The sequence below is a fragment of the Telmatherina bonti genome, assembly GCF_933228915.1.
Source record: "Telmatherina bonti genome assembly, chromosome: 5".
Classification (NCBI taxonomy): Eukaryota; Metazoa; Chordata; class Actinopteri; order Atheriniformes; family Telmatherinidae; genus Telmatherina; species Telmatherina bonti.
Window position 1 is genome coordinate 11,730,008 of NC_136623.1, and position 25,010 is coordinate 11,755,017.

General features: G+C 41.3%; 1 protein-coding gene across 4 annotated transcripts in view; it reads right to left on the bottom strand.

The window, feature by feature from the left end:
• Nucleotides 1–25,010, bottom strand: part of sema6cb (semaphorin 6Cb) — a 166,432-nt gene that overhangs the window by 43,309 nt on the left and 98,113 nt on the right. For all 4 annotated transcript variants that reach the window (XM_079240098.1, XM_079240099.1, XM_079240096.1 and 1 more), the window contains 12 exons: nucleotides 22,610–22,724; nucleotides 21,124–21,181; nucleotides 18,039–18,095; nucleotides 17,598–17,699; nucleotides 9,396–9,486; nucleotides 7,244–7,366; nucleotides 5,894–5,982; nucleotides 5,501–5,718; nucleotides 4,293–4,424; nucleotides 3,855–4,010; nucleotides 1,000–1,176; nucleotides 512–649 (listed from right to left, as the gene is read on the bottom strand). In XM_079240098.1, coding sequence (XP_079096224.1) covers nucleotides 512–649; nucleotides 1,000–1,176; nucleotides 3,855–4,010; nucleotides 4,293–4,424; nucleotides 5,501–5,718; nucleotides 5,894–5,982; nucleotides 7,244–7,366; nucleotides 9,396–9,486; nucleotides 17,598–17,699; nucleotides 18,039–18,095; nucleotides 21,124–21,181; nucleotides 22,610–22,724 — 1,456 coding nt within the window. The remainder of the gene's footprint in view (nucleotides 1–511; nucleotides 650–999; nucleotides 1,177–3,854; nucleotides 4,011–4,292; nucleotides 4,425–5,500; nucleotides 5,719–5,893; nucleotides 5,983–7,243; nucleotides 7,367–9,395; nucleotides 9,487–17,597; nucleotides 17,700–18,038; nucleotides 18,096–21,123; nucleotides 21,182–22,609; nucleotides 22,725–25,010) is intronic.

The window sequence follows — 25,010 nt, forward strand, 5'->3', positions numbered from 1 at the left end:
AGCAGCATGCTAACCTGGCAGCACAAAGCGAGCTTCATCCCATCTTAGAGGTCTGGGATAATATTCACAGCAAAGCTCTTAAACCAGATTTCCAAGTGGCAGGTTTGTTTCTAAACATCTCGAACTGCACACGGTTTTGTGTGCAGCTTCTTCCAGATGCAAAAGATGCAAAAAAACATTTCTATGAAGTTCAACAAACAACTAATTTATGTGTCTCTCCAGTAACTGCTGATCTGTGTGGGATCATCTGTCGTCCTCTGCCAGAACGAGCATGGATTCTGGTCAACACTGCAACTGATTGGACTTTTATTGAATAAGACACCAAAGTCAAAGCAAATGGTCTCTGAGAAAGGCCTTCAGGCATCAGACTGGAGTCGCATTTCAAACCACCTTCAGGAGAATTGGGATCAGAATATCTAAACAGAATTTTGTGGGATTTCTGCTTGGAAAGAAAAAAATAAACCCAAAGCAAAATAAGAAAAAGCTTCCAACTTGTCATCAAGTCACTCACTTCTTGCAGACGCTGTGCTCAGAGCAGCGGCTGAGGGGTACACGGATCACACAGCTGGAGAAGGCCACGAACAGCGCATGGTGATCCCGGTCCAACTCAAGACCCAGCACCCTCCTGTCTTCCCCTCGCACGTTGCATCTAGGGACACAAAGCCAGAAGCACGCGTCACAACAACACACTTCATTTGTGTTTATAATGAAGCAGAACACTGGTCATCTTCATGAACATTTATGTTATGAAGCCCTGCAACAAGAAAACAGAAGCACAGACAGAAAACAGCATCTCATCCTCGCTGAACAGGGTGATGCTAAATATCATTACAGACCAAAGAGTGTGTGGGCAGAACAGATCAAGGAAGAACAAGGAGAGAACATGAGAGGTACAAAAACATACTAAAGGAAATATGAAACAAAAGAAATAAGCAACAATAATGAGGAAAATACGAAGCTAAACCCAATAAATAACAAAAGAATGGCTCATTATCTGACTTGTTTGGGTTGTAGACATCAATGTCCTCCAGGACATGAGTGTTGAAGGATGCGTTGGCTCCCTCTGTGCTGGCCAGGATCTTCAGCACATGGCCATTATCCGAGCCCAGGAACACCACAGTGTAGTTCTTATAGGGCCCTGCTGATGTATCCACCGCTATCTGGGTCAACTTGAACCTGCGTAGAAAAAACGACAAGACAAATATTTATCATAAAAAAACAAGGAAAAATGAAAAATCAACAGGAATAACAGAGATGTAAAAGGAATATGGTTGCTGGTGTAAATCTGAGGATGGTAATCATATCAAACATGCTGGTTAGCATCTGAAAACTCCTGCTTTGTAACATCAGTGGGCGACTGCTCAGCTCATTGTATAAAGCGTCAGCGTGCAATCAATCAATTCATCGACCAACCCAACCCAACCCCCCCCCCCCCCCCCCCCCACCCCCGCTCCGCGTCTTCCATCACCTACCTCTTCTAAAACCGTCATCCTGCTAATTCACCTCCCATCCACCCACGGCCATTCAGACGATCGTCTTCCATGTCATTCAGACATCTCTCTCGGGACGCTGCAGCCTCCTTTTTGTTAAAACTCTCTATATGAAGAAGCCGAGTGAGTGGCGGCTTATTTGCAGCAATGCCGTGGTTCATATTCGGCTCACACGACGTGCTTCCACCTGGGAGCTACCCAGCCATCTACCTCTGGCTGCAGTGGACCCACTGAGGACAGAACGTCTTTGTTGAAGGACACCTTGAGTCCTGTGCTTTACAAGTTCCCTCGCTGGCCCGCGATTTACAACACACACTTTCTCTGATAATCTTTTTGGCATCGCGTTCCTTCTCGATTTTTCACCAGAAGACGTTCGCAGCAGCTTCGGTTGCCCTCGCTCCCCCCCCCCCCAGTCCCTCCCAGATGGTCCCACACAGGCTGGTGTGTTTACCCACATCGGCTTGACTGGCACGTCCCTGCAATGATTCGGCAGTGCGGTGTGATGCGCTTGTGCTTGGATTTCATTTGTCTAGCAGGTCTCCGGGGGGAAAGGCACGGCAGATGTGATGTTTTTGGTGGCAGATGTGAAGCGGTACACGTTTCCCCGGTGTGCAGCCACAGCAGTGTCTGGCTGCCTGTCAGCCTGGCTCTGCTTCAGGAGGCACGGAGGAGGCTCCTGTACACCATGTGGTTGTGTGTGTGTGTGTGTGTGTGTGTGTGTGTGTGTGTGTGTGTGTGAGGGCTGAATCGGTGATGTGCTTCTGCTGTGTGTACAACCGTGTCTGCAGTTATTGTGGCGTTGAATGAAACACTTGACACTACGATTCGACGTCCACCCCATCATCATCTGATATCAGCGGGTTCTCAAATGTCACAACAAGCACACTCCCACACAGTCGCAGCCTTTCTCTCTTCGTCGCGTGCTGCCGTGGAGCGTCTGCAGGTCAGGGCGGCACTCGAGGAAGATCCTCTCCCCCAAGAGCCTTGCCTTTGATGTGGGCTGAGATCGACCGCTGAATAAATCCGATGAGTTTTAATGAGGGACAAGGTTGAGTGTTCCACCTGAACTCATTCATCTACACCAATCACAGCCTCGAGTGTTGAAAACATGACTGCTTCATTATGTTGCCAGGGAAAATAAATACATACAAGCCATTAAAGAAATGAGCTTGGCATTTTCTCTTGCAGGCTCATTTTGTAGCCGCCAGGCTCTGAGCTGCAATTAATGCTTATGGAAATGTTCGGAAAGTGTGCTGAATGTTTACTGTTTGTGTGGTCGGGAGACAAAGTTTGCAAACCTTTCAGTGTTTCTGGGACTTCTGGAGTGATCACTCAGTATGTTCATTAGTTATTAGTCTTGAGGTCGGGGCGGGTTTGTCAATAACAACGAGTAACTGGAGATGAATGCAGCTGTGGTTAAAAAAACAAAAAACAAACAAAAAAAAAACACTTGAAGGAATTTTTCCATATTTTGGTACATTTTCGTCAATTTTCTACCATGAATTTTATAACTTTTATTTGTTATTATTTTACTGTTTGTTTTAAATGTGATTTTTTTTTTTAATGTTTTACTTGATTTTGGTCTCATTATTCATTATCTGTTTGAACGGCTGGTGCTGATTTAAACCAACGTCCATTGACTTATTTGTCAGTAAGTTATGTGGATATGGGTGAGCTGCAAATTAATTAACCTTTGGGTCAATACAGTTGTCCAAATCTGAATCAGATATAATTAGGACACATGACTATTTAAGACTTTACAGCTGATAAAGTACAGCGGATTGAAAAGTATGGGGATTTTGTGGCGTTTAAAAGTGTAATCTTGACTTTGGCTACAAAATATCTCTTATTATTTCAGGAATTTTGTGAATCAAAAACACTTTATAAGAAAAAATTCAATACAGATATATTAATTCATTGTAAGATCATTTAATAAAAAGCAGGAGGTCAAACCTAAATAAAAGCATAAAACAGCTGGAGGCAGTTAACATCGGGGTGAGCTCGGATGCATTTTACAGGAAGGGACACAGTTGGCTTTTGGACTTATTATTTATTTATTTGCTTATTATTTTTATTTATACATATTATTTTGGACTTATTAAGGACTGACAGATGCTATCGGAGCGATCTGGGAGGATTCTGGCAGATTACAGGTTGTAGAAGGTCAGCAGGTCAGGGACAAACGTCTAACTGGTTTAAAGGAGCGAGTGATCCACTGTGGTTTTCTTTTTTGTGTTATTTTGTTTTAAATCCTCCATGAAGAGTTTTTCATCCCATGTTTCTGTCCGTTACACATTTTGCTCAGCAAAAAAAGAATCTATTCTGTCAGCCTTTCCAGCGCCGTGTCATCACGGTAAACACTACCTGCTGGTGGTGCGGGTGAAGTACGGTCTATCGTTGACTGAAGGGACCGACTCGTCCATAAGTGGATATGACTTGATGAAAGTCAGAGTCTCGTCTGGGAAGGTGGTGGACGACTTGTAGGCGGCTGCAGAGCCTTCGCCCGCGCAGCTGCCTGGCCTGAACGATAACAGAAAGGCAAGAAAGAAAAAGAAAACATCACTGCTGAATCCGATTAAAGACACACACATGTAAAAACACTTGCAGCTGTTTGTTTAGGGGGACTAGCAGGAGGGAAACAGGTGTATTATGCAACTGCTAGTTTTTCTTTTCTTGATTTTTTTTCCCTCTCCCAGAGACATCTGTGCAGAATAACAACAGCGACGGCTCTTTTGGTAGAGGCAGGAAAACATGCTGTAGGAAAGTGACAGTCTGTGTTTCTGATGAAGATGCAGTGCTCACCTTGGCTTTGGGACCTGTTCCTCTGGAACAGGCGTCCATGCTGACTCGCTGTTCCTCTGCTCTTTGAATTTGCCATTGAATGCCTTCTCTATGTCGTCCATGTAGAAAGCACAGACTGCAGACCCAGTAATGCTGTTCAGGAGAAAACAAAGAGGAAAAACATCCCAGTGAGCAATATGGTGGAGTGGAAATCACCACCTTCTTCAAGAATCTGTGTAAGACTGTCTGCTCTTTATCTGAATGCTAATAAAACATGCAGAATTAAAGCTGATGGTTTTTAAGATTCTTTGCACTGTAAACAAATGATTTTGCTTTTTTTTTTTTTACCTCTACAGAACCTTTAACCAAATAAACCAACGACTAACCTGCTAAAGCACAAAGGGTCAATACGTGCTTGTTCAAAAACAGAAATTAAAAACGGACCAAAAATATCCTTCACAGTTCCCAGAATCTGTACGTTCACATACTGATGCACTAAATGTGTAAAAAAAAAAAAACAGCATAACACACACATGGTGGTTCTCACTGCATCCCTACAGAACTACTCATAACGGTTTGCTTTACAGTCTCACATGAAGAATAACGACAGCAGCTTTTGTCTTCTCGTGTCTCTTTTCTCTCTGACAGCTTAAAAAAAACCAAAACATTTCAAAACCTTTTTGAAAACTATCTTTATCTTTGCTCGGTGAGGTTTCAACAGATGCGGCAGAGGCACTGAAGAATGACAGGACTGAGGATGTGACGAGTGTTTGAGAGAAGCACCAATTGACGCCGTAAACAGTGAGGTTATTAGTGACGGTTGCTGTTGAGTAACGCTGGGCTTTTCTGGAAAAAGGCGCCGCTGTCAGCTGCACCAAACATTTCACACTTTAACTGAGATCCAACTGCTCAAAAATGTGCATTTTAGTTTTGTCTTTTAGAGACAAAACACCAAACTGAGGAGCCGCATTTTCTATTCTTTGCTACAGTCATTTAGCTTTTATCCAGAGCTACTTACATGTTAGTAGAGATCAATTAACCTAACAGGCATGTCTGGTGGTAGGGAGGAAGCTGAAATACCCGGAGGGAACCTACACATCCACGTGGAGAACTGTCAAGACTTCACTGCAGTTTCTTGCATATACTAAAGAATGTCCCCCAAAGATTTCCGTTCTGCACCGCTGAGGTACATTAGCCTTGCTGCTGAAATGAACAGTGACCATCCTAACCTGTTTGCCTGTGTGGTGAAGACTCCAAGCACAGCTGGCCGGTGGTTGACCTGCAGCACGTTGGTCAGAGACTGCAGAACGTCAAAGTAAAAGAAGGAATCTCCAGGCACGGAGCAGTTCAGCCGGGCTTTGAGGAACGACGTCCAGTAGCGCTCCAGCACCCTCGGGGAGCCCCCGTTGTCGTTCTTACAAACACGTGCGACCCGGGAGAAAACCACCTACGGGGTGATGAGAATGAAAACACTTAAAAGCTGACAACTGATTTGTGAAGCAACGCGCCGAGACGCAGCCTGCAGGAATACTGAACACCGGCTCATGATGCCGTTTGCATAACAAGCATTTCTGTTGTTGGAGTTCGTTCTGATGAAGAAGGAAAAGGGTCGAGTCGCTCACCTTGCCGAGAGTCGTGTACTCCACCGCGATCTCACTGAAGAAAAAGTACACGTAGTTCCCGTACTCGATAGCGTGCAGGAAATGGGGTTCTGTAGAGCAGGAAGAAAAACGTGTCACAAACACACTGCTTCGTGGTCAGACAGGAAGAGCAGAGCTGTAAAATGCCAAGCCTGGAAGATGAGGCATAAAAATAAGAAAAATCAGCAATTAAATATCAATTACTTGTAAACAGATGGTGCTGTACAGCAGTCATGTATTCAGAGAACAGAATAATAAGAAGAAATAAATAAATAAAGCTGAGGGTTACATTTAAGGCTGCCAAGGAGCTGAGAACAATTATTTCTTTCTAATCCTTTAAATGAATCCGTTTTGGTCTGTAAAGCTACTCTGGTATCGCAAGCAATAAAAATCACTAACTGTTTTGGATAAAGATACAGTAGACATAAATATTACAGAAAGCTTTCCGGCTCGATTATTGCTCTTTTACAAGTTGTTGAAACCATTTCTATGCCACGTTCCAACGTGCTTCATCCAACGCACGTTTGGCTGCTGAATCACAACGTGTCAAACGTCACTGATTTAAACAGGGGGATTTAAAAAAAAAAAAAAAGAACAACTTGTCAGTGTAAGCTCAGAGAATGCAAAAATTAGTTTCCAGGAAAGGCAGGAGCATCCAGAGCTGTGCTGATTAGTTTTGGCTCGACGTTTCCTGGATGAATGAGAACTTCTCAGCTCGGGAACAGGTGCGAACATCCTTCACAAACTGTACATTCCTTTCTGCTCGCAAGTACAGAACCTCCCTCTTCTGAAGAACTGCTGCTGCGCTCAAAATATCACACGTAGTGCTACAGATGAAACGATTAATTAGCACAAAATTAATCAGCTCCAAATATGGCGATGATAAGCAAACATTTCCAGAGTGATTTTTCTCTCGGTTGGAGGCAACACTCCCCACCTGGCGGGAGATAGAAGAGGATGAAAAGATAACACGTCGGGCTTTAAAAGACATCCAATCAGATGTTTACAGAAAGATCTGAAGTTATTAGAGTGTTTCACTTGGAAATACAAAGACTTAAATGTAGTTTTAGAAAGCGATGCTGCCTCCTGTATAGACTCCATCTTGTAACTTTACAAATATGGACATCAGACAAGAATTTAGCCGAATCGATGGTGGCTGAACAGCTGGTGCTGGCAGTGAGACAAGCCAGCTCCAGACATGTGCTTTGTAAGATTAGATGAGATTTATGAGGCTGAAACTCAGTGATGATTCATATTTTAGGTGCTTGGATGTTATCTACAAACAACATCCACCTCCCTGCTTCATATGCTGCTCGACTCCATCATGCTCACCTCGGAGCCATTTGGAGTCATACTTGACTGTACGTAGAACTGGACTACTTTCTCCAAGACTTCTGTAAATCACTGCGTCGCTGGCCAGGAAGTCGGTCATTGTGGCAGAGTAGAAGTCACCACCTGAAGCATGGGAGAGAAAAAAAAAAGAAAAAAGGGAGAAAAAAAATAAGAGCAGAGACGATGTATAACAAGTCCGAATGATAATAAATGCACTTCTTTTAAAGGTGGAGTATGTAAGATTTTCAATATTTTCAAAATAAATTAACTAATAAAATAACTACAATCATAAGATAGTTTTTTGAACATGTAGGTTCCAGTGTGTCCATATTTGATTAATTATTAAATTACAAGTTTAATTAATGACAAATGACAAAAAGCACTTTTTTTTTACTGGTAGGCAAACATTTAAGAAGGGTCTTTATCATTAATTAAACTTGTAATTTAATAACACACCAAATATGGACCGACTGGAACCTACATGTTCAAAAAAACTATCTAATTATGATTGTAGTTATTTTTTTAGTTAATTTATTTTGAAAATATTGAAAATCTTACATACTCCACCTTTAAGTACCTATTTTAGTCACACATGTATTTTAGTGCTCTTTAAAGAGTGTGAGGAGAGCAGATGAAGGAGAACGTGCCAGTTTGAAAAGCACCCTGAGTGAACTTTGTATAAATGTCAGTGGAAACCTGGCAGGATTGAGTTCTCCCTTCTCCTCCCTCAGTTTGACCTCCGTGTGTTCACAGCGTATCAGCTTGCTTCTCTGCTATGATTAGTAAAGAAACTGTAAATCCAAACGACAAGCAGAATTCATTACAGAGGAAACTTCTGTTTGAACCGCATGAGGAGCCACTCCTTGTTTACAGTTTACATGGGGACAAACTTAAATCAAAATATTTTGGGTAATATTTTCATCTGTGTATTCATGAGTTTAAGTCAATTTATTAGGAACTGCAGTAATTTTTCATCCAAATGATCTCATTTGGGAACGATAAAGCTTTCAGAAAAAATGGACAGAAAAATAAAATGGTTGTTATTAGAGATGCACCAATAGCGATATCAGTATCGGCTCAATACCAAGCGGGTGTACTCGTACTTGGTAAAAAAAACAAAAAAAAAAACAGATACCACAACCGATACCCGATACCACACTAGTCAAGCCAGCGCAGATGTCTTTGATGACACGCTTCAGACATGTTTTAAAAGAAATAAATGCCTTGAATGTTAAAATGACACATTTTTTGTTACACTAGAAGCTAGATCTTTGTTTCAAAACCACATATTTATAGTTGTATTTAGGTAAAATGTGCCAAATCAAAATAAAACTTGAAACTGATAATTGTTAAATCTGTAATGTTATTATATTTGTATTGGTTAGGTAACTTCAGAAAGGATGGGTCGTTTATTACAACCTAATGAATTATTACACAGTTATAACAGCAATAACAACCATAGTCATAACAATGTTCACATAAACAGATTTGGTATCGGCAAATATCGGTATCGGCAGATATTCATATTTCAGATATTGGTATCGGATCGGAACTCCTACAAAGTGGATCAGTGCATCCCAAGTTATTATGAAATAAAAATCAATCAGTTATTGGCTTTCTGACTTTTATTGTTTTATCCAAAGAACCATCAAGCCACACTAACAACAAACAAAAACAGATCAAATGGATTCGGGTCGAATTTAAATATCTGCTGATTAAATTTCATGTGAGGAAAACAGAATTGGGATTTCAGGAGCTCCATTTTTTGTCCACATGTATTTACAACGCTCCACTGGAGGATGTGAAAAGAGCCTTTATTTTTTGCGCTTCATCGCCAGACTTCTAATTTGGTGGATAAATTCGAGACTGCTGCATTTCCATATTAGTTTTCTCTTTATTCAGCTATTACGGTCCATTCAGTCGTGCATGACTGCCGCTTTTCATGCACTGAAATCACCTGCAGATGCTCCAGAGGCAAACTCAGCTCATGTGAATTAGCATGTTCGGACATGGAAACTCGTTTAGACTTTATTTAATTTGTATAAACAACACAGCGTGTGTTCCCCCCCTGACCTGTCCAATAAACCCCAACGGTGCATATCAGCAGCTGCACCAGTTGAACCTGTGGAGTGGGGCAGTTTAGGCTACTTACCTGCAAAAAGGCCAACATTGGACTGACGGGACTCGAAGGGACACCGAGCCTGTCCCACTACCTCCTCCCCTTCCTGCTCAAGTGTTGACATCTAGGTCAGGAAAAAAAAAAAGCAACAAAAAGATAGTTTATAAGGTCGTATAGAACGCTGTAAGGCTCTCACCAACAAAATAATGAGATATTAAATCTGACAATTGTAAAACACGCAGCTTTACTGCTGGGCGGCTGCTGCCTGGCGGCAAAACCAATCAGCCTCAAAGACCCAAAGTCTTATGTGTGAGAAGTGTGGTTAAAGCAGGAGCACCAAATCAATCTGCAATAATGAAAGGCAACACATGCATCATAAAGATTAGCTGTATTTGATGCGTTATATGTGGGTCATTTCCATAAAAGATGTGTGTGAAGGTCCTGCTGTACAGGCAGACAGGACAGTTTATCTCTTAGCCGCAGATATTAGGCTGCTATTTTCCGGCCTGCTGTTAACAAGGTTGTAAACCTCAGACACGACAATGCGTGAAACCGCGCAGTGTGTCCATATAGGTGTGTGTATGTGTGTAGCGAGGGGCTGCATGCATGCAGAGCAGCCTTAACATGGTCTGCTGCAGAAAGGTGACACAAACATACACAGACACCTCATTAATGGTCCATTAACACACAGCTTTATTTATGTCATGCTTATCTGAAACACCTTTTTGGATCATCTTTCCTATTATTAGTCCTCTGACTACAAGGGCAACTGATCCTCTAATTAAACACAAAGCACACACATGTGCCGTGGACACAATCTAAGCAGGAAATACTACAAGCTACATATGCAGTATGGGCGCTAATGCAGGCTTGCACAGTAAATACTAATGGTGCAAAATCCTTCATTGCCTGCTTTAATTATCACTGTACGTTGTCTTATTGTTTTCTTCATTTTCTGTCAGGGGAACTGGCTCCAATCTAACTTTGGTGGAATTTGCAGCTGTTTCTGAGCACTTCTCTGGACGCCAGTTTAGCTGTAACGTCCTAAAATGAGTGGATGGTGGGTTATTAGCTTCTCTGTGTACATTTAATAGTGAAGTTGACCAGTGGAGGGAAAACTAACCCAAACATAACAGCAGAAATGTGCCATCTGTACGGTGCATAAACACTTCATAGGATGTGTTCTGAAGAGGAGCCTAATGCAAACCAACACAAGCGCTTCTCCTAGGAATAATCCCCTGCAGCTCAGGTCCAGAACTCTGGTCCACGCTGACTTCAACTTCAACTTTACTGCATTTAGCTTCTCCAGCATCAGTTGGAAACAGCAAAAATGAGGTTGCACAGGTCAAATTAATCTCTTGGCAGAAAAAACAAGATTTCCTCAGCGCTTCAGGGCCCAGTGTGCACATTGAAGTGACATCTCACAGAGAAACTGCTCATTTTAATCTTCTCAATGCCCTTCTCATTCAACCAGCTTGCTCTTTCTGACCTCCTGACCATAGACTGTATAAAAAAAGATGGATGGAGCCTCCGTTGTGTCACCCAAACCCGTAGGTTTCTGAAGAGCTGAATTGAAGCTCGGTGGGCGGTTCATACCATCGCCATCTTGGCAGGGGCATGCATGTCGTCTTGCCCGGAAAACACAAATATGAGGAAAGAGGTGGAGCTGAGAGGGGGGCTGAGAGCGTCATGGTGGATGATTGACATCAAGCGAACTCCGAGCTGCCTGTAGCTAAGAGCTAACCCGGAGATAACAGGCGCTAACCAGCTAACAGAGGTAAGCGGGCTAACGCTAAGTCACATTGTTAGCCAGCTAAAAACCGCGGTTGTTCTACGTTCTTCTGACTTTAAGCGGGAGATCAGGTACCTGTCAATCAAAAGGACACGCCCCTAGATTTGCCAAATTTTGAGATTAAATTACTTCACTCCCCCCACAGTTGTCATGAAGGTAAACCTGACCTAATAAACCAAAAATGGATATTTGTACCAGACTGTAAACATGTTTATTTCTGCTGTGAAGTTGACCATTTTAACATGGGAGTCTGGGGATTTGCTCTGTTTTGGAGCCCCTAGTGGAAGGAGAGAGAACTGCAATTCATGCATGTGCTCATAGGCTTCCCTTTTAACTGCCGGAGGTTGCCGCTTGCTCTTGACACAAGGCAGAAGGCAAAAAGAAGATATGTAATTTATCAGTTTGAAGTAATGAAAGCCTCTCTAATTACATTTGTACACTAATCAATTATTTATTGCATTACGGCCAAACAGTCACTCTGGATTTAGTTTGTAACTTAGTTTTTTATCTTGATGCTTTCTATGACAAGGACCCAAAGGGGGCAGAACTTAATGTACTTACATCTGCTTGCATTAGGCTAAATGTATTCCTTAAACCTTCTTTATTAACTTAACTACACAACTAATAAACAGAGATTGTGCCCAAATAAAAGGAAACAGTCAGCACCATTTGGTCTGTCATCACGAGATTTGTGCTCTTTAAATGGATCTCAGTTAACAGAATTAGACTGAATGGTACTGGAGCAGGTCCTTCATGACAAGAAGAAACCTCAGAAATCAGAATTGTGATGATTCTGCTAAGTTGTGAATGACTGCATGGTCATTACCCTCGGCATTGATGAAAACAGACGGATTTAATGCTTTCAGATTTTGTTTTATCATAATGAATGCTGACGACAGCCTCCCTGCTGTCTACAGACCAGCTGTCTCAGCAGCCTGGTCAGTGAAGCTGCCTATTCATGGCAGGGCATCCGTTCGGGTCTCTTGCAAACACACACGCCTCTGACTCAATCCCCTACTGTCCTCTGCAGATTTTTTTGTCGACTCCTGGAGACAGATTTCTTGATATGATTTATATTTCCTCCCACTTCCCCCAGCTGTCTGAATAGTCATTCCTTGTTCCTCTACTGCAGCCGATGGAAAAAGATGTGGGGTGTGGGGTACAGTCGGAGGGTTGCGGGTAGAGAGAATGTTTTGGTTTAACTATAAATCACTCACTCTGTACTAACAGCAGTCTGAGATATGGCGATGATGGCGTCTGAATATAGGTCAGTACAGTTTTTTAAACACTTTACATAAACTTCTTTGCTAGATCTTTTGCACATCTATTGCACAGTTTGGTCCTGATAAGTATTTAGGTAATGTTTGTCTGTGGGGAGATGCTCTGTTTAGTTTATAAGCCCCCAGACTGGCCTGGGAACCAGTTCAAACCTATAAAAAGGGCTGACTCTTGGCTCTCAGCAACCTGGTGTAAACAGTGGTACAGTAAAAGCAATAACAATTTAAAGAGTTCAAAAGAGCATGTCTTTTTTTTCCATCTCTCTTTTTTTTTTTAAAATCACATTTACAGCTCAATAAAATCCAAAAATTGATGGGCACCAGTGGTACGATATTGGTGGTACATTAAAATATAGTAGTACTGTAAACATGTTTAACATTGTGTAAAGCCCCATGTAGGAGTAGAAGTTGCACTTATTAAGTGATGAGTTACACAGTGATGCTATAGTTCACGAAACACTAGCAAGGTATGTTTATATCTCTGTAACTTTTTAAAATGTTATCTTTAATACGAGTTTATTAGACCACTTACATAAAAATGTTTTAAATGTATACAATTTGTCTTCTGCTCCTCAGTGAAGTTATGAAAGTTTTGTGGGTAAAAGAGTCCTTAAAGACTCATTTTTCAATGATACATACATTGAAACATTGAAAACTTAATGAATCATGAATAAATTAACATACATGAATCATGATACATATGGTTTTCCATAGGAAAAAAACATGTTTGGGATTTGTTCAAAGGTTCAACAAAGAGTTATAATGACTAGCAATCCCGTGAAAGCAACAGAACATAACTTTCCAACTTGAAATCTCTGCTTCTAACATATTTTGATGGCACAGGGACATTCTTGTATGGTTCTGGAACCGTTGTTGCACTCCCAAGAAACCCCACTTTCCAATCTGAAAAAATAACATGCCAGCTACGTCCTGCATTACAGCATCGCGTCACATGCCAGCAACTGGATGGCAAGTCATGAGCTGCTTGAACATTTACCATGACTGATTCAGGAAAGAAATGCGACAGGAAATTATCTGAGGAAGCGAAGCTAAAAATAAGACAGGAATCAACATTGGACTGACTTTTACTAAGTGGAAAGAGCTCAGAGAAGAGACATGAAGCAAAACAGATACTGATTTAGCCAAAATCTGCCAATGTTTTGTATTTGGGCTTCAAAAATAGAATTTTGCTGATGAATATGTGCACAAATGATAACTGGGATACCGCTTTTAGTATTTGTTCTTGATTTTAAAAAGACATTATTTAGTAATTTCTTCTTTGTCTTGTTATTGATACACACTTAACACATTGTTTCTCAATACATATTTTTTGTTTTTCAAACTGTATATTAATCTTTTTATAATACTTGTTCATTAAATAACCTTTTACCACAGATGCAGTAAGGTGTGAAATGCAGGATTCATTGTGCAGGACATCATCTAAGGCAGTGGTGTGCATCTGCAGGTCTTTAGGTAAGCAGTCTTATGTACAAGCACCACTGTGAATGGGCTTTTGCTGAATACTGGCAGAAGTAACGCCACAGACGTGCATGATTGTACACTTATTAGAGCAATACTGCAGTCAGTCATGTTATGGAGCTTTGATCCAGTCTGTGGTGTTTACTGAACATAGAAACTTTCATTCTACAACACCTACATTTACAGCTTTCCTGGCTTGAAACAAATTTCCCTTTATTTGTTGTTGATACATAACCCTTGGGCTTTATTCCTCACAAAGAAATAAAAAAACAATGATTTTGCTTGCTATGTAAAGATTAGTACGCAGGAAAAATGAGCAGATGGAGAAGATGGGAGCTAACTTGTGTAAATTGTATTATGTGGGGAGATAAAGGCTGTGAGATGGATTACAGTTGTGCAAATCTGAATAAAATTTGAGATTGTCATCAGACTTGATATACATGTATCCCTTAACACAGTTTGAAACTATCAGTACAAATGATTTCTTTGTCCTATGACTGGATGAAGCTGGTTTTCGATGCTCCAGACACATCTGGAAACACAATCTGTAACAATGCAGAATGTCTGATCAGATCAACACATTTTGTGTAAAAACTTTATAAATGTTTCATCAGCTGTTAAATCTTGTTTTGAAGTACAGCTTGTACGACTCAACCTAGTTACCTTTGAGGCAGATTATACTCACTAAGTAAAGCACTTAGGTGAATGGACTTAATTACTTTACAGATTAGATTACTGGTAAACACACAGTACGCTGCTGCCAGCAACCCCCCCACCCCAACCTCTTAATCCTGACCACTTGTTTAGCTCTCAGTTGATCCTACTTGGGGTTAAAAAAAAAAGAATTAAGGTCTGGAGATGCCCTTCACCCCTTTGGATTTGAGACTCCCCAGCGCTGCTAGATTTACAGTCTGGGCAGCAGGACTTGCACTCCCTCCTCCTGTTCTGACTAACCGTCCAACCTGTGATGTCACCTCGGAGCCTCCACCACAATAAAATCCAACATGGATCATGTTGGATTTTATTCAACAGACCTCAAACTGTAGGAGGCCTCGCAAAGGTGGAGATATCTTCTGTTAGAGGACAATGTGAAGCTCAAGTAGAGTTTTAACTCAACCAGAATCAATGTTTCTTAGAACAAAACAAGCTGACACACATCTTGACTTGTATCCCCTTCTTTCCTTCCCTTCCATTTTCTCCCTGAGTTCTGTTCAAAGAGCCTACCATCAGCATAATCTGTGGTCCATCAACAGATTGCCTTTCATGTCTTGTTGAATGGATTATTATTCCAAAAACACAAGGTTTTAAAGCCGCTGACTATGCAAAACATATAAATATAACACTTACAGTAAACAGTGTGCGCTGCTGGTATCCGAGAGATTGTTTCATGTCTTATTCTACAGCGTCTGGTATCTCACACTGTATATGTCCCATTTATGTCAACACTTTTGTTTTGAGCACTTTTGTTTTCAGAAAAGCTGCCTTTAAGTTTTTTGTCAGAATTGTTCTGTTCCTGTCGACATGCTAAATTAGTTTTCCAGTTATTTTTATATGTGTACCTGCAGTTTGAGCCCACAGCTGTTTGTTGTATCATCACTGAAAACATAAACCGAAGGGCTGACTGCCAGGCTTCTTTTATAGCTGACAAATGCTGCACGCACTGTGGTATGACCCCGCTTCGTGGCAGAGTTTGTGGCTGTTATTTCACAGCAGATGTCAGTAAACATTACTTTATCTGTTGTTTGAGTCTAGCAAGCTGTCAGGACGTTTCAGTGTACTGTCAACATCACAAGTAAGTCATTTCACACATCTTATACAATTTACTTGGAAGCTGTCAATAGCAGGGATGGAATTTTCCAGTGATTTTTTAAGTCGGCTAATTGGGCCAAATAAGATCGATCAGTCAATCAGTTTAGATATTATTAGTGTATACACTTCATCCATTCTAATATGTATGTTTTATTAAGACTTTGTAAACAGCTGCAGCTGCTTTGCATGGGACAGCTGCCCCAACAGGTTAACCATCACCCCAACAAGATCCTTTTGCTACAACAAAAGCATTTTATCATCATTGCATCTGATCGTTTTTCTCTTTTCATGACTACAAGACTAAAAAGCTGGTTACACTTGGGAAAAAAAAAAAAAAAAAAAAAAAAAAAAAGTTACTTTGCATTAAAGAAAAGCATCATTGAGAAAAAGAAAGATTTTAGTTACTGACATCACAAATCACCCCTACAATTTGATCGGCTTAAAAATCACCAGTGTGGACCAGTGACTGAAGTCATACAATGCAGGGTCATTATCTAAATCAACTGATCATGAACAAAAATATCATTGATTTTTTCCTGTTACATTCATTTTATATTTTACATTAAATGACCACTTTAGAGGTAATAATTGTATCTTTAAATCTCGACCTTATATCCCTCCATTTACTTCTCTTACTTTTGACTTATTTACCCAGCAAACGCCACCAAGAAATTCCCTGCAGGTCTGACGCAGTTACTGGTTTCAGCCCTCATATTTTATTTTCACCATTGCCCTGTAGGCCCTGTAACTGACTCAGACTGACGGATGAGAGACGACGTATCTGACTCGCTTGCAGAGGCACTGCAAGACCTGTAATCATCAGATTTCTAATCAGAGCTCTGACAGACACGAGTTCTTGGTATCTATAGTAGCAAAAGCAGAAACACAAACGGCTGTCACTGTTTTAGTTCTTATTCTTTTATTATTCAGAAATTTTGAAATGAGGAAGACTTCTAGCTTCAGGTTACAGTATGCAACCTTTCACCTTAAAACAGATTTTGACTTGTTTTGATGGTACAGTAACATTTATAATAAACATTCCTTGGAGCTGCTGTTGCCCCGAGGCTGACAAGCAGCTTGTCACAACTTTTTCTTCAGAGACGCTGCTTCACTTTACAGCTTTACAGCGCATCACATGCCAAAAACTGAATATAAACACACTGGTCATTCTGAATGCGCAAAATGGCCGATTCATCAAAGAAACGCAGGAAGATGTTCTGGGAGGAAAAAGGTAAAAGAAATAGAAGAAGTGACAAAGCAAGAGATAAAACAAGAGTCAACATCAGAGTGACTTTTTCTGACAGAGAGCTCAGAGTACAGGCTGGATGCAAGATGGATGCTAAATTAGCCCTTAATAGTGTGTGTGTGTGTGTGTGTGTGTGTGTGTGTGTGTGTGTAAGAAAGAGAGAAAATCTGCCCAAGTTTAGTAGTACTTCTATATAAATCACATGCTGCAGCATCGGGGCTCGGTGTCAGAAAGCTCAGGCCCGATTTAACCTCCAGCTAGAAAATTTTCCACTCAACATGTTTATGAGATAAGCTCATGTGTCTCATTATAACAAACATTTCTGTTTACTTGTATTAATAATATCCTTAAAACCCCATAATCCATCAGCTTTTCTGTTCCAGTTTGCTCCTTTTCCTCATCTATAAAACACACGTTTTGTCTGGGACCCGCGTTGACGTGTTACTCTGCAGTTTCACACAAAGCCAGAGCGCCGCTAATGTGGCACCAATGTGCCATTTCCATTTGACACACGAATAACGGGGTGAAGCTGAAAGAGCATGCAAGGACACAGTCACACATACATTCCATGTTCAGTGTATCGTTTCTGCTGCAGAAGTCAGGTGTCGGCACACAGCAGCGCAGTAACCCACCTTATAGTTGCGGCAGGTGGGGTTGAAGGCGTTGGTGCCACAGGCGAACAGAGTCTCGTCGTTGCGTGGCACCAGCACTTTGATGTAGTTGTAACATTCATCCTGTTAGGAGTGTAACAGCTCAGTGTTATTGTACACCAGGGAGCAGGTCCACGCTGGCTCCTGGCACAGCGGCAACACAATCAAAGCAGGACTGCAGCAGTTGACTGTGCACACACAACCTCCCCTCTGTTTCACAATTACAGTCATTCCCAGGGCGATATCTGTGGTTTAGCTGCAGCTCCGGTGAGGAAACAGGAGCAAAACTTTGTTTTTGGGCAACAAAAAAAAAAAAAAAAAAAAAAAAAAAGGAAAACGGGTGAAAGCAGAGAGCAGAAGAAGCAAAACTAAGAACACAAACAAAGAGCTGAGATGTTGATGTCTGCACGACGATATACTCACGCTGTTTTTCCCTCTCACAGTGCACTTCTCCACATCTTTCGTCTTCCAAGTCAGTTTCTGCAAAAGAGAGAAGACAGCCAAGTGTCAGCTCAAAGGCGAGGCTGTTTCGTACCATCTCAGCTTCTGTTGCGCTCCATCATTCAAACGCTTTTACCAGACAGCTGCGGGAAAAAAAGCTCATTAAACTCAATGAAATTGTTGTGAGGAAAAACAAATAAAACAGAAATATCAGAGAAGCCTGCGGCGCCAGAGAGGCTCATCAGCGGCTCCTCGGAGATAAAAATCCCTCTGAAAGATAAGGCCCCACGCGAACATGAGGGAAACAAAAGACTACAAAAGGATGTTTGCATCACTTCACTGGCGACATGAGGAGGAGTTGATTAGCCCCAATTAACCTGCTGGCTAAAACGCCGGGCTTCACTCTGCACAACCTCTCAGGAGTTTTTTTTTTTTTTCTTTCTTTTTTTTTTAAAACCACATCATGACGCGCAGTGGGCTGTTAGACATAAAGAGCTATCAACTTGCTAACAAGCTGTGCCAACAGAACGATGCATGTGCTCCTATATGCTGGTGACTAATTTACACCCAGAACTTTGCCATAGTAGGTTCATCGTGCTGAGAAGATGGGCCGGTATGTCTGTTTCAGTTCAGCTCTTTCTGGTCAGCATCTCACAACAATATGAGATCAGACAGCCGCTCTATGTCTCACTCAGTGACGTGATGGGATATATTGGGATGGCCTGAGGGAACCAGCAGGTGCATCCAGTCTAAAGCTCTGATTTCCACACAAGTTTTTGACTCAAGCTTCAGGCAGCATTTTTCCAAATGAAGCAGCACATTTAGCTTTATGCAGTTTAGTTTCTGTGCTGTGATCATTTTAAATGTTGAACAGGATGTTATCCTCTGAGTTTTGCAGAGGCATGCTTGTAATTAGCTGCTTGCAATTGCTGTGCAATTAGTGTCTGTGTCTTACGTCGAGACATTACTTTCATTTATTTTAATAAAGTACATCAATTTCTACAAAAAAAACAAAAAAAAAAAAAGAAAATGAGCTTTTTTCTTGTAAAAAGATGAAAATAAATAAAGTCTAAGTCCAGTCCAGAAACTAGATGAACAATTAAGCACATTTAGACTTCCTACTGGAGCTGATTCGTCACTTCTCTGAGCACCATCTCCCTGAATGACTCATCCTAAAGGCTCTTTGTTCAATTTTCCAAAGAACTGGTTTTAAATTTTGTCCAGCGGTTCAGTCAGACACGAGGATGGTGTGAGACGGGACTGAAGAAGAAATCCTGGTTCCAGATTTGATTTGACTGATATAAAAGTTAACCAGGTCAACTCAACCAGTGTCGACTCTTACAAGTCCAGCACTTTCCCCCTTCCTCCATTTGGGTCGCCACTCATCCAACATGCTGCAGAGTCTAATCACCAACTTCTTCTATTAATTCAACTTTCATACATGAATACATTTCACTCCTCACTTTCATTCAACTCTTTTTAAAATCATATCCTCCTTTTCCCTTAATCTGAATGGATCTGACTTGTAGCTGAAATATTTGTAATTATGCACAATTGTGTAAATAATATTAAAATATTTCCACAACATGACTAATAATACCCCTGATCTACTATTCTGCCTTTTCCCCCCCTCTACCTCTCTAGTGGGGCTGAATTCTGCAGGAGTCAGCATTATGGTGATAAGTCCTGCCTTGTCCTCACTCCATTTGGTTTACTAATAATTACTTCTGGCCATCCAGGCCTGCGGAGATCAGCCAAGGAGAGAATGTGAAAAATTAAGAGGCGGCTTCAAATGAGCCTGCATGGAGAAATGGATCTGATGAGGACGACGCATCATTTTCTGGTGACATGAGCCAATCATCCGCTAATGATGGAGCTCAGATGGATAATAGGGAAAAAGAGAGTAAGATGAAGAATATAGGAACAGTCTTTATGATTTTCTAACCAGCTCTTTCTATCACACCCCAGTCAGGAGACGCTTGAGTGAATAGATAGAAAAAAAACCACAATGTTCAAACATTCAATATTTAGGTTTTTATTTAACAATTGAACGCTGAGGCACTTAGAAGTTCCCGTTTCTTTGTGCCTCAGTCTACACCCAAATCAATAGCTTAGATCTCCTCGACATGGAGTGGTGGCCTTATCAGAGTGAATATCCATGGCTGGCGCTAATCTAAACACAAGCAAACAAAAGTCCAGACCTCAGAGAGCTTTTATTTAAGTGCAATCATATTTGACAAATGAGATTCAGATAGGAGAGAGCGCAGCACTTCAAAAGCAACAAGAGAACCGCGCCACTTGTGGTGGATATATGTCTGAAGAGAGATTGCTTAATACTTGAATGAAAAGGAAGGCAAAGGGTAGAAAGGAAAATAATGAGACACAAACATCACAAGAGACTTCTTCCTGTATAAACACACTGCAGCTCAGAGAAACAAGACAGAAATGCTATATAACGACAGGGACTGCATTAAACATGTCTAAAATGGATGTGGGTCTATGTGTACAGACAATATACCAGGGGTGTCCAAGTTGGCCCCTGAGGGCGGATGTCCAGCAGGTTTTTTTGGTTCACATTAAATGGATCAAACAGCCGATAAAATTCTGCACAATGACTGATTCATTTGAGTCAGGTGTGTTGGAGCAGGGATACATGGAAAAACTGCAGGAGTGTTGCCCTCGAGGACCGGAGCTGGACACCCCAGCAGTGTACCAACCTGCTTTTTCTTGATCAGTAAAACCTCATAAAAGAATATAAGTTCATGATGTACACCTTAAAAACAGCTAAAGTGTCTAACAGAGCTCATAGCATGCAGATTATTGTTTTTTTCTGAAGGATTAAGTGACCAAACCCTTAAAAGTCAGAGTCAGAATTTATCATGGGTGGAGTATTATTTCATTAAGGGGAATCAACAGACTTCTGTCCTGGTTGGAAAGCACATGTACACAAGTTATGTGGAATCGACATGCTGACACGTATCAGTAACAGGAATTAGGATGACCAAAGCATCATTTTTACAGATACACGCCACTGTAAATGACAGATTATAAGAGGGCTCTTTCCTACCTGCTGTGGGATTATCTGCTCAGATGAAGCGGCGAGATTGATTGCGAACACATGGTCCCTGTAAGAAACGAGTCGAGACGTTAGCACATCTTTTATTCAGCCTTGATGCTGGATAAGTGAAAAACCCTCCAAAAAGGTTTTGATCTAATCATTTCACCCCCCCCCTGCGATTGACTGACTGGATTGATCGCAGCTGTTCAACAACACAGGCTGGAAGGTGCATTAACAGAAAAACTTTATTGGCTTTTTGGCTTCAGGACCTCACAAAAGTTTTCCAACTATTGACAAAACCCATATGAATCACTCTGAAGTGAGGCATGCGCTCTGTTGTACGCAGCTGTGGAAAATATTAAAGCCATTTACGTACATTAAGCCTCTCCATACCTTCTGGATGGGCTTCTTGGCAGTGCGAGCGCTGCAGCTTGAGACGAAGCCAAAAGCCACAGCAGAATTTATTTTGCACAATGATGGGAGGCAGAGGAGGTGTAACGCTGTACTTTTTGGATAATTGCCGCACGACATCTTGATCGAGAGGGGGAGCACGCGCTATTATGCAGAGAGATGCGATGGAAGAGACTCTCAGTTCAGCTTGAACTGCGAGCATGAAAGCAGTTTAGTGAGGCCATGTTGTCCAAGATGTATTATGGAGGGGGGAAAGTTTTATTTTTAGATATTTAATATTAGAATTACATGTCTCCATGGCTGTTATGTCCTCACAAGACCAAAGTTTTAATATGCCATGGATTTTTAATTGCTGCTGGTAATTTGAGCTGAGTAGGATGTGAACAGCACACAGCCCACGCTCTACCTTTCAGAGCGCCTTATGTGTTGTGAAGATGCTGAAGGTGCAGGAGGATGCTGCTTTCAAGGCTCAGAAAAGCAAAAACAAAAACAAAAAGTCTTTGCTCGACTCGTGCTTTTTTCTGTTGCTCCCTTCTGCTCAGTTTTGAAGGCATTTTTGTTGACAACTTGACAGAGTTGACAGGAAAGTCAGTTGATCGGTCAGCTCCTGCCCCTCCAGTCAAAAGCATTACTCCAGTTTTCCTCCGCAGCCTTTCTGTTTCATACCGACTATCATGGCAAATAATGCATAAGCTGATTTGCATTTAATTAACTGATAGATGCTTCAGGGTTTGTCTTAAATTGTAAAACCTCGGATTAAAGGTTCAGATGCTGAGCATTTCTGGTAATTCTCTCCATGTTATTAGATAGAAACATGAAAGGGCAAATAAGAAGATTCACAATGAGAAAAAACTGACTGGGGTTTTTTTTTTGCAAACACTGAGAGGTTAGTGTTGTGTCAATGTGAACATTAGATGGATTATGGCTTTCAGCTTTCATACAAGCACATGAAGCCTTTGCACAAACTCATCTTACAGAAACATTACGTTAATAAAAACACAAATAAAAAAACTTAAAATAGATAAATAGAGCTACATCAGATCTTTGGTGATGGTAAACTAGAAAGTGAAGAGCGATGACAGACCTGGCAGCGACGTAGAGCATGTGGTTGATCCTCAGCATCCTCTGGAAGTCCAGGCCAAGACGGACAGTGTCGTTGTCTGACATGAGACCGTGGAAGCTGGGGTAGAGGTATGAAGCTGCACGAGTCAAACAATGAAGAGAAGAGGAAATTATTAAAGTATTCATATTACCACATGATTCCTTCTAAATACTTATTTTCTTCTTAGTTTTGAAGTCATGTCTTCCCTCTCAGGTTTGCTTAAAACCTTCATTTCAATAGTGGGAAAAAAAAAAGAAAAAGAAGCAAAAAAACCTAAATTCTTCTGAGCTGTAGGGCAAAACACCAAAACGCCATTTCCCCTGTTTTTGTCATGTAACGATCAAACATAGGCAGTTGTTTAACAATGCCAGCACATTTATCCACAGTATTATTTGCAATGTACGAAAACACCACGCAAAGGGTTACAATCTCGCCTATTGTTCTAAAAAATTAGAGCACATAACATATGCTAATGTGCTCTTGGGGAGGTGGACGAGTAAAAGGAAATAAAAAAAGGGGGAAAAAATCCCAAGCTGCAAATTAGGCAGCCATGTCACTGAAGTCAATCTGATTGAAATAAATGGCTCCTGGTAAGCATGTCTGAACAGACATAACCGGGGACTTGGCCAACTGGGAACAAGGTAACAAAACAAAGCATTTCAATGAAGAGGCTGTCTGTCTGGGTCAACCCATATTTAAATAGCAATCATCTGTTTCTGAGGTCAGAAAAGTTATCAGGATTTAGAGTTATCATGAAAGCAATTTAAATAGCTTCACCTTGTAAAGAACCTTTAAAATCCCCAAATACTAGAAAAAAAAGGATAAAATTCCATGGAAATCAGGTGAGTGTGTGTGTGTGTGTGTGTGTGTGTGTGTGAGGAGTAGGACAAAAATTGGAAGATAAGATGAAGCTAGCGAGGTGGAGCAAACGGTTTAAGTGATATATCAGCTCTGTGTTGCATAAAAGTACATTTTCATTTTCTCTTCTGCAGCATAGAAATTCATCTTTCCCTCCTCTACTGAAACAGCACAGCAACTCCACACAGGAGGATGTTGGCTCTAACAGGGAGGGGGGAGTGTCCAGAACATTAAATACCAAAATGACAACTGATGCCTTGCAAACCTCGGTATAAATAAAAAGTTTTGTTTAAAAAGAAAAAAAGCTCCAGGCAAAGACAGAATTAGTCTTCTTCAGTACTGACACCAGGGCATCTTTATGATCAGAAACTTCTTCTGCCTCTCAGTTTCTTTTTTCAAACATGCAAAGATTCAGCTTAGGGCAAAAGTGCTCCGGGCCTTTAAAGCACTATAATAAATGCCTTCCAGCCTCCCGTCTGACCCGAGCTGCTGCTGAATAAGCAATCTCTCTAGAAATACTCCGCAATCTGAAATGAGTCTCCCTACAGGGAGCAGTACGCTCCCTTACCTACTCGTCTCAAATTGACTGTTTAAAGATTTAAATGCCTAATGTCTGGCTGAGTGCTGGACGGGTGCAAGGACTCCCACTGGCTCAAAGGCCCACCCTGCTGTCATGCCCCTGGCAAATGAGCATTTCTAATTACTCTTTAGCAAGCTCACGTCCTACATCGTTCAAAGGCTATTGGAGCGCCGCTCAGGGCAACAGTAGGAGAAGGTGATGGGCTCCAATGTTACGCAACATCTTTGTGACTCAGCACGTTTGAGGAGCCGAAAACCCACTCGGACCAAACCCCTTCAAACTGGCTAAAAACACTGGCACTTGATAGCTACAATGATTTGCTCATTGTTAAGGCAAATTCTCACACTTATTTTCTCAGTGTCTCATTTTATCATAATGGAAATCGTTTTAAAGTGTTCTGCCATTTGATAGGCTGTAAACCTCATCGGTGTATTTCTTACACTTCTCTGTCAGAAACTTAGGGTGAATTCACATCAGGATAGTCCGTTAGACTCGGTCCGATTGGGTACTCGGCTCAGTTGTAGGGGGGTGTATCCATGCGGACCGAGATCGTGTTCACCCTGCACTTAGGTCAAACACGCCAAACCTTTACAATAATATACCCCCATTCCCACCAAAAGTGGCGTTGCACTAGTATTTACGAAAAGAGGACAAGACCGGCGTGAAGAAGAAAACTCCGTTGCAGGTTAAACATGGAGACGAAACTATCGCTGTTTTGGGTTTTTTATTTCGACCTATGCAAGTATACTGTAGAAATACACTGCAACAATGGGCGCATTATGAACAACAGACGAGGCAAAGGACTTTTAAAGTGATCACTATGTATTTACCCACAATGCAATGCTACATAAAGTGCAGAAAGAGATCTTTTTTTTTGTAGTCCGCTTCCTGTATTTGGTACGCTTGAAATGGGCTAAGACCTGCATTTGTATGCAGACCAAGTCC